This window comes from Manis pentadactyla, chromosome 3, assembly GCF_030020395.1.
Source record: "Manis pentadactyla isolate mManPen7 chromosome 3, mManPen7.hap1, whole genome shotgun sequence".
NCBI lineage: Eukaryota > Metazoa > Chordata > Mammalia > Pholidota > Manidae > Manis > Manis pentadactyla.
Window position 1 is genome coordinate 107,957,799 of NC_080021.1, and position 17,984 is coordinate 107,975,782.

General features: G+C 35.8%; 1 protein-coding gene across 1 annotated transcript in view; it reads left to right on the forward strand.

Annotated features, from left to right (window-relative positions):
- MALRD1 (MAM and LDL receptor class A domain containing 1) overlaps nt 1-17,984 on the forward strand; it is a 694,454-nt gene that overhangs the window by 413,351 nt on the left and 263,119 nt on the right. Inside the window, exon 29 of the mRNA XM_057498267.1 lies at nt 1,890-2,073. Coding sequence (XP_057354250.1) covers nt 1,890-2,073 — 184 coding nt within the window. The remainder of the gene's footprint in view (nt 1-1,889; nt 2,074-17,984) is intronic.

Here is a 17,984-nt window from a genome sequence, read left to right on the forward strand (position 1 = left end):
TATTATGTAAAATGACAATGTTTTATTAAAATATCATTTTTACTAGAAGGCCAGTTGTAAGATTTAAGAAAAAGGTTCTCATTTTATTGATTAAAGTGGTCAAATAACCTTCTATGGTATTATTTGTGGAAAGCCCTTTGGGGGCCTGTCATAGTTAATGAGTCACTATAAATCACAGAAGTAGATGAATAGGAATAATTAGAAAAGCAAGTTAAGCTTCTAAGTTAAGACAGACTTTATCAACTTTATCAATATCTAGACTTTTTATAGTGCTGTGTGTCAGACAGATCCTCTCTATTTCAGTCTTTAATTTAACTAATCATTCCTTTGATCCAAAATCACTAAGACATCACTGCGAGTCAAAGAGGAAACTTGAAAGAAGGTTCTCTGCTTTAGTCATCAGAAGGATATGAAATTCCATTAGTTAGGTGTGACTTTCCCATCCCCTTCAATGCAGAAGATACACGAGTCTCTGGATGTAAAGATTTGTTGTTGTTTTGGAAAGGATGTTGAAGGATCTGTCTCTGCACTCTCAGTCGTTGGCAAGGTTAATCTTAGATTCCCCTGTAAGAGCTCCCCTTTCTCTGGTTGAGCAGAGGAGGAACTGCTTGTTCTGTGTGTGTCTCCCTCAGCACAACAAGGTGTCAGTTGTACTTATTAACATTAGTTTCCTAAAATCATGGAACTATGAGTATGTAACTCCTTTTGTATGCTGTAAATCTGTTGTAACACCTTGCTTAATTTTCTGGATGTCGTTCCACTGACTACTCCCCTCTGTTCCACTGTTTTGATTATAAGCTTCAGAGGCAACATTTTTCTTATGAATTCATCATGAAAACAAAACATTGGACCCTGAGCTAATAACAATTTGGGGCTAATTGTAACATAATGCTATGTACATAGAGTTCTATTTCTCTTTCTCTGCTATTTATCCATCATCATGATTTATATAAATATCTAATTCCCAGGAGAGGCTAAGTCCAGAATAGCAAAGAATATATACAAATTAAGCCTCATACTTGGGCATAACTGGCTTATCTTCTGTTTTACTATAGGTGTCATTTTTGTTTCTTTACTAGAGTTATATTATGTGTTCTGTCATGCTGTGTTATATTGGGACTATTCATATATCTTAATGTTGTACTACTAGTAGTCTTATCTTGGATATTCTGGGGAGATAGCTACACAAGTTTCTTAGATAATTAATTTTTCCTTTACAGTGGAAGAATGTGGCATAGAAATAGTTACAGCTGATGCTCATATAATAATCATATTATAATACAATTTTTAAGTAGTCAAAATAATGTAATAATAGAATAATAGAATATTTGAAATCTGACTAATCTTAGAAGTTATCACTTTCCCTTCATGCTTAGTTGGCTTCACGATTCCTTTGTCACATCCATCAGGTATAAGTGATTTCTCCCATATATTCCTCCTTTCATCTGTCTATTCTCTTCTCTTATATAAGTTATTTCAGTTCTGTGAAGGAAGCTGCAATCTCAAAAATTAAGAGAATAAAAATAATAGGTTAGGGAAGCATCTGGAACTATAAACCCAGGGTTTCTGCAAACTGTTCAGATTCCATCAGATATCAAGAATTAGAACCATGTAAAGGCAGGTGGATTGACCTAAGTAGGGCACTTTTAAGTAATGGTGCCTCTGAAAACACCAGAACAAGCTTATCACTGCATCTGCTAATATTGCTTTTGGGAAACACTTTAGTAGACTAATTTGCCTCTGTTTTGATGAGGCAAGGTATTATGGATATTATCAGAGTTCCAATTTTTTAAATCAGTTTCCATTAATCAAATGCTTCTGTTCTAAGTAACTTTTTTTCTTCTTCTTCTTTTATGTTTATTTTGCTGACGCAAACATTTTTCCTTCAGACAGAGAAAGGACTGTCAAAAGTTTGGCAAGAAAGTGGACAGAACTCTGGTGATCATTGGCAACAGGCTGTCATCCTGCTAGGAAAGTTAAGGGATTTTGAAGTCATATTTCAAGGTATCAGAACAAGGGATCTAGGAGGAGGAGCTGCAATTGATGACATTGAATTTAAAAACTGCATGACTGGTAAGTTTCTCTAAAGCACTCCCACATTCATAATCTAGCTAGTTTATCTTTGCTTTACATTTATAAAATATTCTGCTGTTACATATTTTGTACTTAAATAAAAATCAACTGAAAGAGATAATTTCATAATTGTTGAACTTAGAGTTACATGTTAAGAGATAATAGCTTCTCCATCCTCCAGTAGCATGAATAATTCCTCTCTGCCTTCCATACCATCCCCTTTATATTAGATATGTTCTCCTTTCAGTTCATTTTTTAACACAATTTAAAGTGTAAACCTAATATTTATATACACTTATATAACTTAAATTAATTAAAAATGAACCAGTAAAAAAAAATGGTTAGAAAGCAGGCAGTTAGTGGATATGTAATAAATAAATTCAATCAAGTATAATTCAAGCAAAATTTGAGAATAGGATAATCATGTTTAAGGTATATAAAATGCTACTCTAGCAAGTGAACAGTAACTTGAAAGAATTTGCTATCATTTATCAAGCTTCTACATGTGAAGTCTAACTATACTCATGTTTTCTTTATAAAGGTACCCAGAAACTGTTAAAAGTAATTATAAATACCTTTGCACAGTTTCTCAACTGACAAAGTTCTTTCTGGGGAATTATTCCATCTGATTTCCAAAACAGAACTATGTGATATATATACTGCCAGTGAGAGCAGTGAGAGATACGCCGTCTGTAGTTTTCTGCAGTGATTCACTTGGAGACAAGCTCCCGGGACTGAGAGCTAAACCTGAGAGCTATTTAATTTTATTGTTGCTCTCATATTAAAATATCACTGAAGCCGTTCAAAAACATAACTTTAGTTTTGGTGATGTTATAGCATCTGCTCTCTTTACAAGCAGGAGAGCTTCAAAGGATTCTGCTTAGAAGCCAATCTTTTAGAGTTTGATTTTCCCCTGACCTTTCCAGGGAAGATGGCTGCTATTCAGCTATCCTCTGTATGTTACATACATAAAGTCAGCATTCATGCTGCACCCTAGGTGGTTTAGGGAGCACAGGGCTCCAGGTACCCATGTCAAGTGGGAGACAGGATCTGCACTTGGGGATGTTTCAGAGAAGCTGCCTGGTCAATAGAAAATAGGGTTCTGAACATATAATCAGGAAAAGGTATCTTAGATGTAAGCATGTGCTTCTCCATCTCTTTAGTAACTTTACTGGTAACATGCTACATTTCTATTATCTCAGTCTATAAATGATTCTGGCAAGTTGAAAATAATAAAAAAAATTCTTCAAAACTTTTTCTGAGATTTTAGAAAGAAAAGCTTCTATTAAACAAGAGAGATTCCTTTCCTCTCAGGGGAAGCAGAGTGATTTCTAGATGGATTGAATCAGGACAGAAGAACGCAGTTATTATTCCAACTTTTCCAAATTTCATATGGATATTTATACCATTTCTTTCCCTCCTTCTCTTAATGTCCTATGAGAATTTCCATGATCATAATTAATTTTGCTCAACTGGATCCAACATGCAGCATACTGAGTAATACTTTAATATTTTACGTTTATGATAAGTACTTTTAAGTCTATAATTTTGTCATCAAAATAAAGAAGCAGATTGTGATCATTTATAGTTGAATACATTCAATTGTATATTGAATGTATTTTAGAAAAAACTAACAATTGCTTTTTAATAGCCCAACCTGCTACAAATAACAAGAATTTTTGAATTATATTTTAGTTAAAGTGTAAAGCAGAAAAAAAAGCATTATGAGAAAGCTTGAAAGACTATATATGGAACTAAGAAAACCAATTTTTGTCCCCTTGGTTTTAAATTATATACCAATAATATATCAGTACTATGAAGTATAGTCTAGGATCTTAGGAATGTGTTAACTGATTAACTTAGTCCATTTAGAAAATGAGAATGCAATTTGATTAAACACCTAAAAATCAGAGAGACACTATAGAATAGTGGTTCAGAGCAAGGCGTCTTGAGCCAAATTCAATATTCCCACCCAGCTGAGGGTATGGAATCAGGCTCTTCCACTGACTAGCTTGGGGGACTTTATTTCACTTTGTCTCAGTTTCCTCACTGATAAAATGGGGGTGACAATAGTAATATTTTCATCATAGATTTCTGTGAGTATTAAGTATGTTAGTATATGTGAAGTGCTTAAAATGGTCTTGGCACATAGTATAATTTATCTAATAGATTAAATTGTTAAAATTATCATTAGTCTTAGTAACCATGCCATAGTCTCAAATGGTGCTATATTGCCCTGCATTAGGAAACCAACCTCAAATCATATGCAAACGAGTCACAATAAAATCTGTCACAGTGTTGTTGCTGTTTCCTATTTGAGATTCAGAATTTAAAACATGACCATGTTGGTTTCTCTGCCCCATATTGCCAATAACAAAACACCACATATTATATGATACCATTTATATTAAATATCCAGAATAGGCAGATGAGTAGAGACAGAAAGGAGATTAGTGGTTACTTAGGGCTGGCTGAAGGAAAAGAGGGTGGGGAGTTACTGCTAAAGAACATGGCATTTCTTTATCGGATGACAAAAATGTTCTAAATTTTGTGTGGTAATTATTGCACAACTTCATAAATATACTAAAACCATTAAATTGTTAACTTTATATAGGTAAGCTTAATGGTCTGTAAATTACAAATTTTAAATTAATAAAGTTATTTAAAAACATAAATGAAGGAGAATTGTGGAAAGGTGGGTGGCAGTGGTGGTGGTGGCAGAGTAGCTTTGGAATTTTCCTCAGTCCTCACATCAAAACAAAGCAAAGTCAGTTAGCCATAGAAAACATACACAGCAAAATTAAATGAAAATGCATCCCTACAAAACTCAATATATAAACAAATTGGGACAAATCACCAACAGCCACAAGACCTGGGTGGCATTTATATCTGTAAGGGAGACGGCAGTTGAATCATGAAAGAACCAACAGATACTCACTGGCAAATGCAGTCAGGGATTGGAGAATGGCACTAAACTATATGGGGTTTTACCCACTTTGAGAATCAGTGGCCCGGGGCGGTAGGGGTTAGGGGCTCTGTAGTACGGTCTGTGGTGCTGGAGCAGTCCACACGCTGCAAACTTTCAAAATGTGTCCACCAGGATTCCTTTCCAGAACAACAGCTCACACTGAAAACCAAACCAAACCAAAGCAAAATGAAAAAGTAATAAAGAAAAGTCTCACTGGAAATGGCATCGCAAATGAGAAGACTTGAGGGCCAGAGGAAGGGAAGAGAAGACTGACGTCTAAGTGGGATGGGGAACAGAGCCAGGCCATCTCAAAAAGCAAGTCAGCGTATCTTTTAGAGATGGATGCAGATTCTGAAACAGCCTTTTTCAAGGGGTTTGACACTAATCGTTTAACTTCGGTCCTGTCATTTTAGAGACTCAGTTTCCTCATTTTCAAAATGACAAGATCATACTAGACAACCCCTGAGATTTCTAGGACTATCTGACAACTCTGGAATCTAAATTTCATTTAAATTTAAAAATTTCAGAATTATTAAAATTTCAAAATAACTGAGAACAAAGTTTAAAACTGATGAAGAATGAAAGTAGAAAAGGTAGAGAATCTGTATGAGATGGACATATATTTGGTGGCTATCCACTTTACTTGCAAATAAGAAAACTGAGCTTTTTATTTATTTTTTACTTTCCATTCAAAACTTTACAACTCAATTTATTAGATAATATTTAGTACCTGGCCAACATAATGCTAGGTATATTCTTTTTTATTTCTTTGCATTCTGAATGCATCATGATGCTGTTTTCAATTTACTATCAAATCTATTATATCTTTCTTAAAGGAGAATTAAAATAAAGGAATAGTACATTCCTTGGTCTGTCCAGGGACACACGAAGAAGCATTCTCCTTTTTGGAAAAGCTCATAAGAAAGCAGGTAGCTTATTCATAGAAAAATAAGTGACAGATTATGTATTTGATATCTTCTCTTTTTTAATTCAAGTTGATTTAAAAATGGTTTGTACAAAAGTTATAAAATGCAACTATCTTTCTTTCTATAGAACTGAGAAGTAGGAAGAAAATTCTTATAGAAAGCAAAGGAATGCTTTATCATTGTAATTATAAAAGTGTCAATTCTAAATTTAAATGATTACTCAATTTTCAATCAGAATATTATTTATGAAGTACAGTCATTTATTAAGTACAATCATTCAGCTGATACTAGCTGAATTTACTATTAATACCAAGTAGCGTTTATGTCAGTAGTTGGAGCCTGGGGTCTGCAACAAGATCACAGATGCAAATCCTAGCTGCCCACTTGCTGTCTGCTCTGTATAGGCAGGTTACATAATACTCTTTTGTCTCCTTTTCCTCAGCTGTAAAGTGGTAATTATCCGGCTTTCATCTCCTAGAACTCTTATGCAATTAAATCATTTGCTACATACAAAGTGCTTTGAAGAATGCATGCACTATAGGAAGCCCCGACTATTTGCTAGAAGTATAAATCAACAACAGCAAAGGACTTGGTGTTTTAGGCACAGCACTTCTCATTTCATCATCTAAGAGCTGGTTTGGTTGAGTTCCCATGTGCAGGAAGCTCTTACTGATTGCCTGGGCTGCGGAAAGCTCTATGCGGTGCTCTTGGCACATTCTCTGAGCAGGGCTGACAAACGTGTGCTACAAAGTATTTGCCTTCATTGATTTTCCATTTCCTCTTTCAGTGTCCCTTTCTTGACTCCTGGCATTTCCTCTCCTTCACAGGTGTCCCCCTGGTGCATTTCCTGGGCTGCCCTGTGAACTGTGTTTAACTGTCTCAGTTAACCTGGTGCCTCAGGGTGGGAGCCAATAGTGGTTTAAAATGTTGCTTTTTCTACTAAAAAATTTGGAAAATTCATTTGAATGATGACTAGCTTTTAGTTCAGGAAAAAGAGAGAAATAACTTAGGTAATAGAAAAATGCTTTCAGAAAGCAATAAAATCTTCTAAGTAGACAGTAGCATAGTAGCTATTTCTGTCTCTGACCAAATTTATACAGTGCAGAGCACATCATGCTCTCCAAATGATCCTTCCTGTGAAAGGAAGGAAATACCTTGGGAATAAAGAAAAGCCAGCATCATTGTGATTTTAGATGTCTAGCACATTGTCTCCACACATAACCTGAAAAGACTTTCTTTTTTATTATAACCTCTTTCACACCTTTCATTTTTCCCTATCAAAATTGTATGTATGACTTCTAAGTGTCCTTTAAGTAGTAATTGATTTTGAGTGAAAGATGGTGGCTTGATGATAATGGTTCCAGCACAGCGTCACTCTGGATTCAAATTGAACTTGGGAAATCACAAAACAGTGATTGCACCGTATCAAGTTCACAGATACATAAATCTATAAACTGAACCCTGGAGAGTTGACTTCAGAACTTACCTTCTTCACTTACTTTAGATGAAAAGCTGAATTTCTGCTCCACCTGTGAGTGCTCCAAGTATTGCATTTAGATCTCTAACACTTTTCTTTTAAAGTAAGTGTTGTTAGAAAAGAAAAAAGAAAGTAAGATAGAATTGAGTAGAAATAATAATAATAAACATCTCACCCAAATGAAAATATTAAAAGGGACTTTTAATTTTAATAACCAGTGGCTAAGTAATGTGTAGCACTGCATAATGTAAGGATGGATAAGGACTGGATGGACGGGTGGATGGATAGATGGACACTTTGAAGGTTACAGTTGGCAGAAGCCTAATTAAAATGAGGCAACCATGCAAACACCTCAGTGAAGAATCTTCCACCCTCAGACCAGTGAGGCACGTTTACTGGGACGTCAGCACCTTGCTGGAGCAGAAGGAAATTGGATCAGGGAGATGGTGATGGGCCTCAGCAATCAGACTTTTATCATCGGAAATGCTTGCTCCTTTCTGTAGATCTTCTCATAGCACAGGGGTTAAGCAAACCAACTCTAGAGTCAGACTTCTTAAGTTTAAATCCTGTTTCTGCCACTTAGTTGCTCTGTGACCTTGAATAAACTCTTATCAACTCTGTGCCTCAGTTTCTTTATGGCAGTATAAAAACCAAGCCTACTTGACAGGGTAATTGTGAGGACTTAAGTTAATATACGTCCAGAGCTCTCACAGTAACTCTTCATGGTAACTACTCAATAAAGGTTAGACATGACTGTCACCATAATCATCACTATCATGTTTGATTTAATCCTCTCTGGAAAATTGAGGTTCCCAGAGGTTACATTAGACAATACCAGCCAGGTTCATTTCCTTACTGATGCTTAATAGCACAGAAACTTAGTCATATTTAGCCATAACAGCATAGAGTGCTACTAAAATCATGATGAATACTTGGAGGTAAAAACAGTTACAGAGCACCAGCTAATTTCTAGTTTGTCAATAATTTCAAATGCTCTTGAAAGAGAATGGGTTAATACCAGACATATCACTAGTGTTCCTAATACTGGAGTGGTTTAGTAATACTAGTTGAGCTACTTTAACATATAGCAAATCCTGTTTTTAAATTTTCATGGTTACAGACTTATTTTATTTTTGGATTTAGAAAAATTTTCAGTAAGGGGAGGAAGAGGGAAAAAATCTTACGTACAAATGTTATAGAACTTGAACCAGATCCAGTTCACAGAAAGTTCTTTATCTGGTTATATATGACCGTTTTCATTATAGGTTTCCTTATAAAGTGCAATGCACCTTTTGTACCTGAAGTTAACATTTTCTGCCAACAATTTTACATAATTTGTTAAATATACTCTTTATGTCAGAGCCAATTTCCTTTCTCTAAATTAAACCTGGTACTTCATATTAAATTCAATCTATTGGCTAGGTAAAATGCCCAATGATTCTCAAGTGAAAAAACAATTGTCTTTTTTGAAGTACTTTATATTTCTGCAAATATTTTTTATTGAATAAAAAAAGTGTCAGGGTCATGTCTTAAAATATTTTGCTATAATTAATGTATACCTGATTATATTACGTCTCCCAGCTTATGTATTGATATCAGTAACCCCTTCCATATATAAGTGCATGTTTTACTAAATACATGCCATATATTAATGCAAAAAAGACTCATTTTCCAGGTGTGTCTACATCTGCCTGGTCCCCTGAATTTGTGAAGGAAAGTCCCTCTGCCCACTTGGTTTAGATATGTGTAGCAAGTGGCTGAAAAAATAGTGTTTTTGAGATTTGGGGGTTATTTTTTTAAGTATCATATAATCTAGTCAGCCCTAACTAATACACCACGCAATTCCTATGTTACACAGGGAGATATTTTTACTGTTGGAGCTATTATAGGCTCATACTGTGTGTGTAGAGTTGCATTGTACATTGGGCCACCCAGCACTGTGACCCTGGAGGCAAATACATTTGTCATCTTTAAGGTCACATCATAAGGATCATGATTACTTGATTAATGAACAAAAAGAAACTACAACCAAGCTATCAGTTCTTTGCAGGTTTTTACAAACTGAAGATGCCAGAGAAAAGTAGCTGATCTTTCAGACTGTAATATTCTAAATATGTTAAGAAACAGTTCCCAGCATCCCTGACTCCTCCTGCCTTGTGGGGAAAGTGGGAGAATAAAGTTGACCGAAACCAAATTCACAGCCAAGTGATGGGGAGGCTGACCCTCCACTTCCAGTTGTTGCCAGCTGTAGTCCTCACTTTGTTTCATTGCTTGAATTTGGGAGACAGACCTTAGGAGAGAGCGTCATCATCATAGGAAACCAACATTGTTCTTCAGGAAGACTGAGAGTCAAGTTACTTGCTTCTTGAGTCAGGGAATAGATTCTAATTCCTTGTCCAGTGCACCTATTTTAAACAATAGGACTATGCAATTGAATTTATTATATCTTTAATAAGCTACTTTAAATTTAAAAAAACAAAGCCATTGGTGGATCTAATTACTTTAACATTGTATTCAAATAAGCCATTTGTAAAATACCTAGAAAATAAAAGGTATTACTTTATCTTTCAATAAAATTGAGAATATTAATGTTTCATTGTCATAAAGGTCTATGTTTAAAGATGTAATTATATCATAATGATAAACTAAGTTTTGTAATTAATGCAATTATACTTTATCATATTCCAAGTGCAGTGACATAATATCGTTCATTCATAATGCTAAGGAGAAGTAATTACTTGAGCACACATTTTAGTAAGGCTTAAATAACCCTTGAAATATCCTGAGTTGCAAGTGAAGGCTACTTTAAATCTGAATTTGGCCATTATTCTTGGTTCATATGATTTCTAATTAGAATTTGTTTTAATTACAATGAACATTTCCACATTTAATATGTAGGTCAGTAGGACCATTGCATAGAGTATTTGTGACAATATGGCATTTCAGTTTTTAACTGATGTATATTTTGCTAATTATTTTCTATTCAAAGTGAATTTTAATACCAATAAGAATTCCATTTTACATTTGTGATACTTACTCTTTCTATTTTCCACTATGCAGTTGAAAGATACACTGTTCAGTCCTTAAACATCAGCACAAATATATATAATATATACAAGTTACAAGGGTACTTAAAATAAGTAGATATGGAACTCAAGAAATTTGTATTAATTGGATCAAACATAAAAAAGTAACTTCAATAAATCTCCATGTATTTATACATCACAAATGGTAAGCCAAGACTAGAAACCCAATTTTTTGCCAATTGTGTTTGATGGAATACATGCATGCACAACATGTACACACACACACAGGTTTTTTTGAGTTTCTGAGAAACCTCATATTTTGAATAATCACATAAGAAAAGGGCTTATGGGAAAATGGGGCTGGGGTAAGCCATTATAAATAAAGGTAACTTAAGTTACCCAGCACTAATAAACAATAGCAACCATAATATAAATACATGCATAGTCTAAAACACTTTGACATCCTAATAGAGGAACATTTCAGTAAATGTACAACTTTACCAACAAAGTGGGGTGAGTTGGGAAGCAAGGAATCTTGATGGAAGGATGGCATGAGGGTGTTTAAGGTTGAATTATGGAGACAAGGGAAAAGTACCCAAAGAGTGGAGAAATGGTACAATAAACAAGCACTCCCAAGAGATTGTGTGCAGAAAACAGAGTGAAAAACACCAAGTGAGCCACACACTGGGCAGCCCCTGGATCCTTCCGTGGCTCTCTGGCTCAGCTGGGTTGGTGTATGTACTTCCTTTGCACCCACAGTGCTTTGGCGGTAAAAGATGTTATCATTGTGAGAAGATCATGGAGGACGCAACACGGTTTTCTTTGTGTGTTGTACTGACCTAAGTCCTGCATTGATCAGATACCTACAGTCTTCATTGTTTTACAGAAGCATACATTGGATCCATAATAATCAAGACATTAGAAGGAAACTAATATCTATTGAACACCTAGTGGGTGCCAAGATCAAACTAGACCCCATGTATACATGATCTCCTTCAAAGAGGGAATAAGTATGTTTAACACAGAATGGGTTCTTGGAGGGTTTGAACAAAAAAAGTGACACAAATTGAAAAGTTGCCTCAGAGGAGTTGGAAAATACAGTTTTAAATTGGTTAAAAGATCAGGAAGGTGCTCAGCAGAAGAAACCAAATGTGGTTTAGATTTTTTCCCACTAGTTCACATTTTGATCTTTTAGTCTATACATTCTCATGATAATTTCTGAGAAATCTCTAAGTTAATTAAGTATAATTTAAATGCCAATAGCATAAACTTAAAGGGAGTTTAAGGATAAAGGGAATCTCAGGAAGCCGAAGATCAGGAGGTCAGTCCAGCTTCAGGCAGGTTCAAAAACCAGGGACTGAAGAGAGGGAACTTGAGCTAAGACCTCGCTGTGCCTCTTGTCTCCTAACTGCTTCTCACTGCACATCTGTTTCTCTCTGTTAAGGACTCATGAGCCTTAAGACACTGTCACAGAAACTCATTAGTTTTACTTGTTAATTCTCTGGAAGGGGACTCTGATTGGCCCACCTTGGGTCAAATGGCCATCTTCAGACCAGTTAACTGTAGTCCAGTTGGCAGTGCCATGTTATACACACATGCCTGGTGGGCTCCCACCTTGGGGACCATATGGACGAGGGGGAATCATCAGATAAAGGGAATGAGGTAAACAGGTCCTCTATTGGCTCATTGAAAATGTACTCTTACACAGTTCATTCAACAAATACTCATATGATACCTCCACAAACAAATATGGGAGAATATTACACACATGAGTTGATTATTCCAATAGATGGCTAGTCTACTAGTGTAGGTAAAAAAAAAATGACTTGATCTTGAGTATGCAGTAGGAATTGAGAGTGGGGGATGGATGGATGAAACTTGTCGAGGAGATGATAGTTCAGGACGGGTGCTTTCACTCCTGTCATTAAGTCCACCTGCCGGCTGGCAGGAAAAAAATAAGGGAGTAAAGAGGCAAAGAGCATATACTAGCTGTCCTTTAAACAATTTCCTTGAAGCTGTTGTACATTAATCCCACTTTTAACGAATTAGCCAAAATTTTGTTGCATGATCAAACCATGGGGAAATCTAGGATATGTGTTTATCTAAAGCTAAGGAACGGAAAGGATACTTGTGTAGAGAACTAATAGCTTGCTGCAAGTTCCTGTTAGGCAATTTCTCAGCCCAAGAGTTAAAAAATTTGTAACTTCAATATATATTGTCAGTTAAGAATGAGCATAAAATTTAAGTGCCTACTGGCAACCCTTCAGTCACAGTTCTTTGCACTGTCTCTCTGTGTGCTGCTGACATTGCTTACTGCTGAGTTCTGTCTTTGGGCATCTTTCTCTGACTCCATATTTCAGCACCTTAAACCTTTCCTGAGCCCTTGCTTCTTCTGTCAAGTTTGTCTTCTCTTTTTAGTTTAGGTAAATTCACATTTATGTCTTTATATTCTCACCAACACTAGTTGTCATTAATTTTTTTTTTTACAAGGAAATTTTTCCTAATTGAGTAGATGAATTGATACAGTACTTTAACTGACATGTCGGATTCATAATGAAGTTAAATTTTTTTTTAACCTGCCATTCTTGTTACTGGTCATTCACATTTCTTCTTTTGAGAATTGTCTATTCATTTCCTTGCCAAAGATTTCTTTTGACTTGTTGGCTTTGTACTGATTTGGATGTGCTCTTTCATCACTAATTATATAAACCCTCCTTTATAACATATATTCTAAATATGCTTTTCTTGCCTTCCATTGTCTTTCTATATTGTTTATAGTACTTTGATGAGAACATTTTCTTTCAATTAATTTAATGTAATTTAATTAACTTTAATCAAGTTTTTACTTTCTAGGTTTGTCTTTGTTGCTAAGGTTAAGAAACCCTGAGATTGATTAAATGCTTTTTATATTTTTCTGTTTCCCATCTTCACATTTTAGTGCTTATATGTAAATGGCCTTGGACCACCCTCCTTTATCACCCACCATACAGATTTTAACTTTAACTATGCTTTATATTTTGGTTGTTCCTTCTTCCCAAGTCCTCTACAAAAAAAAAAAAAAATTCATCGTAAGGTTTTTTTTCTTTGTTTTTTGTTTATCTTTACAACATGCTGGTATATCTTACTTTCTTAGTATTGTGACCTACTATTTTCTCTTTTAATCTGTTGTGCTTTGCACTGTACGAACACCTGGTTTCATTTTAGTTGTTTATTTCTTAGTGGTTAATCAGAATTCTCTTAATTTCCTCACTCTGGTGGAAACTAAAATGTGGAATTAGTGATTATCCTGCTTATCAAGGACTCCCAGGAATTCACTTGGCAGGATGGTGCCTCCGTTTTCTTAATTGCTTAAATATAAGCATAGTACAAAGTATTAAAAGGTTCTTTCAATCTGTATAAAGCTAAATGTGTTGGCTGAGTTAATAAAAAACAAAAACAAAAAAAAAGGAATTAAAATAGTAGGAAATTATTTTATTATTCACTAGTTGATTGTTTATTCTTGTTAACATATTTTTAGATAATCTTTAGTGTGAGTTATTTTATGCCTAGATGTATTTTTATGAGCAAAGTCATTGATTACATGTTATCTCAGTATCCATTAAGTACTATAACCACACTGGAATGATGTGGAGTGGAATAGAGCTTCCTCTGGGCATAGAAGCACTTGCCCAGTAAGTTACGGACCATCTGTGAAAGACCGTGACAATGTTTCCCTTTAAGGCGTATGGAGTCCTTTAGCAAGAGGTCAGCCATGGCCTTAGTGTTGAGATGATCTGAAAAATTTGGAATATCCAGGCTTCCAGCATCCCAGAAAGCCCATTTCCAGAAATCAGTTTACTCTGTGCCTGATTTTATGCCCTGTTTTTCTCCTTGGTTCTGACATGAGTGTTACCCTAATATTCTAGTACAAATGTGTTTCTCTGGAGGGTCAAAAAATAGTTTTCTTTCTCTTTCTCTCTCTTTCTGTTTCTACTCTTTCTTTCTCTCTATTTTACTTTTTTTTTTTAAACATTGTACTTTCTTTTGTGAAATTCATCAGGGACTGTGGTGATCAACACTGGTTGCAGACTAAATTCTCTTGGGGAGCTTAATATAATCTCTCTGCTCAGGTCCCATTCCAGACCAATTAAATCATTACCTCTCGGTGTGTGGTTCAGACATCCATAATTTGTAAAACTTTAGGTAATTCTAATGTGCAGTAAGTAATGTGAGCCCTTATTAAACATATAAAGAATATTTTAAATTATATTTTCAGCTTAATATAGAATAAAGTGATCCCCCAACTTACAGTACACAAATTAAGTATTCTTGCTTGTACTTGGAAATCCCTTACATGTACTTCTCCAATCATGCACTTTTCTGCTGGAGAAAATTACTATGATGCCTTTTAGGATAATTCATTTTTAGCTGTGGCACAACTGATTGTATTACTAAAGTTATTTCATTTGGTCAGTTTTTTTTTTTAATTTTTATTTTGGTATCATTAATCTACAATTACATGAAGGACATTATGTTTACTAGGCTCTCCCCTTCACCAAATCGCCCCCACATCCCCGTTCACAGTCACTGTCCATCAACATAGTAAGATGCTGTAAATAACTACTTGTCTTCTCTGTGTTGCACAGCCCTCCCCTTGCCCCCCCTACACTATACATGCTAATCATAATGCCCCCTTTCTTTTTTTCCCAACCTTATCCCTCCCTTCTCACCCGTCCTCCCCAGTCCCTTTCCCTTTGGTACCTGTTAGTACATTCTTGGATTCTGTGCTTCTGCTCCTGTTTTGTTCCTTCAGTTTTTCTTTGCTCTTATACTCCACATATGAGGGAAATCATTTGGTACTTGTCTTTCTCCGCCTGGCTTGTTTCACTGAGCATAATACCCTCTAGCTCCATCCATGTTGTTGCAAATGGTAGGATCTGTTTATTTCTTATGGCTGCGTAATATTCCATTGTGTATATGTACCACATCTTCTTTATCCATTCATCTACTGATGGACATTTAGGTTGCTTCCATATCTTGGCTATTGTAAATAGTGCAGCGATCAACATAGGGGTGCATCTCTCTTTTACAAACTGGAGTGCTGCATTCTTGGGGTAAATTCCTAGAAGTGGAATTCCTGGGTCAAATGGTATTTCTATTTTGAGCATTTTGAGGAACTTCCATACTGCTTTCCACAATGGTTGAACTAATTTACATTCCCACCAGCAGTGTAGGAGGGTTCCCCTTTCTCCACAACCTCACCAACATTTGTTGTTGTTGTCTTTTGGATGGTAGCCATCCTTACTGGTGTGAGGTGATATCTCATTGTGGTTTTAATTTGCATTTTTCTGACGACAAGCGATGTGGAGCATCTTTTCATGTGTCTGTTGGCCATCTGAATTTCCTCTTTAGAGAACTGTCTATTCAGCTCCTCTGCCCATTTTTTAATTGGATTATTTGCTTTTTGTTTGTTGAGGTGTGTGAGCTCTTAATATATTTTAGATGTCAACCCTTTATTGGACCTGTCATTTACGAATATATTCTCCCACACTGTAGGATACCTTTTTGTTCTATTGATGGTGTCCTTTGCTGTACAGAAGCTTTTCAGCTTGATATAGTACCATTTGTTCATTTTTGCGTTTGTTTCTCTTGCCCGGGGAGATATGTTCAAGAAGAGGTCACTCATCTTTACGTCTAAGAGATTTTTGCCTATGTTTTTTTCTAAGAGTTTTATGGTTTCATGACTTACATTCAAGTCTTTCATCCATTTCGAATTTACTTTTGTGTATGGGGTTAGACGGTGATCCAGTTTCATTCTCTTACATGTAGCTGTCCAGTTTTGCCAGCACCATCTGTTGAAGAGACTGTCATTTCCCCATTTTATATCCATGGCCCCTTTATCGAATATTAGTTGACCATATATGTTTGGGTTAATGTTTGGAGTCTCTACTCTGTTCCACTGGTCTGTGGCTCTATTCTTGTGCCAGTACCAAACTGTCTTGATTACTGTGGCTCTGTAGTAGAGCTTGAGTTGGGGAGTGAGATCCCCCCAACTTTATTCTTCCTTCTCAGGATTGCTTTAGCTATTTGGGGTCTTTGGTGTTTCCATATGAATTTTTGAACTATTTTTTCCAGTTCATTGAAGAATGCTGTTGGTAGTTTAATAGGGATTGCATCGAATCTGTATATTGCTTGGGGTAGGATGGCCATTTTGACGATATTAATTCTTCCTAGCCAGGAGCATGGGATGAGTTTCCATTTGTTAGTGACCTCTTTAATTTCTCTTAAGAGGGTCTTAAAGTTTTCAGGGTATAGTTCTTTCACTTCCTTGGTTAGGTTTATTCCTAGGTATTTTATTCTTTTTTATGCTATTGGGAATAGAATTGTCTTCCTGATTTCTCTTTCTATTAGTTTATTGTTAGTGTATAGGAAAGCCACAGATTTCTGTGTGTTAATTTTATATCCTGCAACTTTGCTGAATTCCGATATTAGTTCTAGTAGTTTCGGAGTGGAGTCTTTAGGGTTTTTTATGTACAATATCATGTCATCTGCAAACAGTGACAGTTTGACCTCTTCTTTCCCAATCTGGATTCCTTGTATTTCTTTGTTTTGTCTAATGGCTGTGGCTAGGGCCTCCAGTACTATGTTGAATAACAGTGGGGATAGTGGGCATCCCTGTCTTGTTCCCCATTGCAAAGGAAAAGCTTTCAGCTTCTCTCTGTTCAGTATGATGTTGCCTGTGTGTTTATCATATATGGCCTCTATTATGTTGAGGTACTTGACCTCTATACCCATTTTGTTGAGAGATTTTATCATGAATGGATGTTGAATTTTATCGAATGCTTTTTCAGCATCTATGGAGATGATCATGTGGTTTTTGTCTTTCTTTTTGTTGATGTGGTGGATGATGTTGATGGATTTTCGAATGTTGTACCATCCTTGCATCCCTGGGATGAATCCCACTTGGTCATGGTGTACTATCCTTTTGATGTATTTTTGAATTCGGTTTGCTAATATTTTGAGTATTTTTGCATCTATGTTCATCAGGGATATTGGTCTGTAGTTTTCTTTTTTGGTGGGGTCTTTGCCTGGTTTTGGTATTAGGGTGATGTTGGCTTCATAGAATGAGTTTGGGAGTATTCCCTCCTCTTCTATTTTTTGGAAAACTTTAAGGAGAATGGGTATTATGTCTTCTCTGTATGTCTGATAAAATTCTGAGATAAATCCATCTGGCCCGGGGGTTTTGTTCTTTGGTAGTTTTTTGATTACTGCTTCAATTTCGTTGCTGGTAATTGGTCTGTTTAGATTCTCTGTTTCTTTCTGGGTCAGTCTTGGAAGGTTGTATTTTTCTAGGAAGTTTTCCATTTCTCTTAGGTTTCCCACCTTGTTAGCATATAGGTTTTCATAGTACTCTCTCATAATTCTTTGTATTCCTGTGGGGTCCGTCGTGATTATTCCTTTCTTGTTTCTGATTCTGTTGATTTGTGTTGACTCTCTTTTCCTCTTAATAAGTCTGGCTAGAGGCTTATCTATTT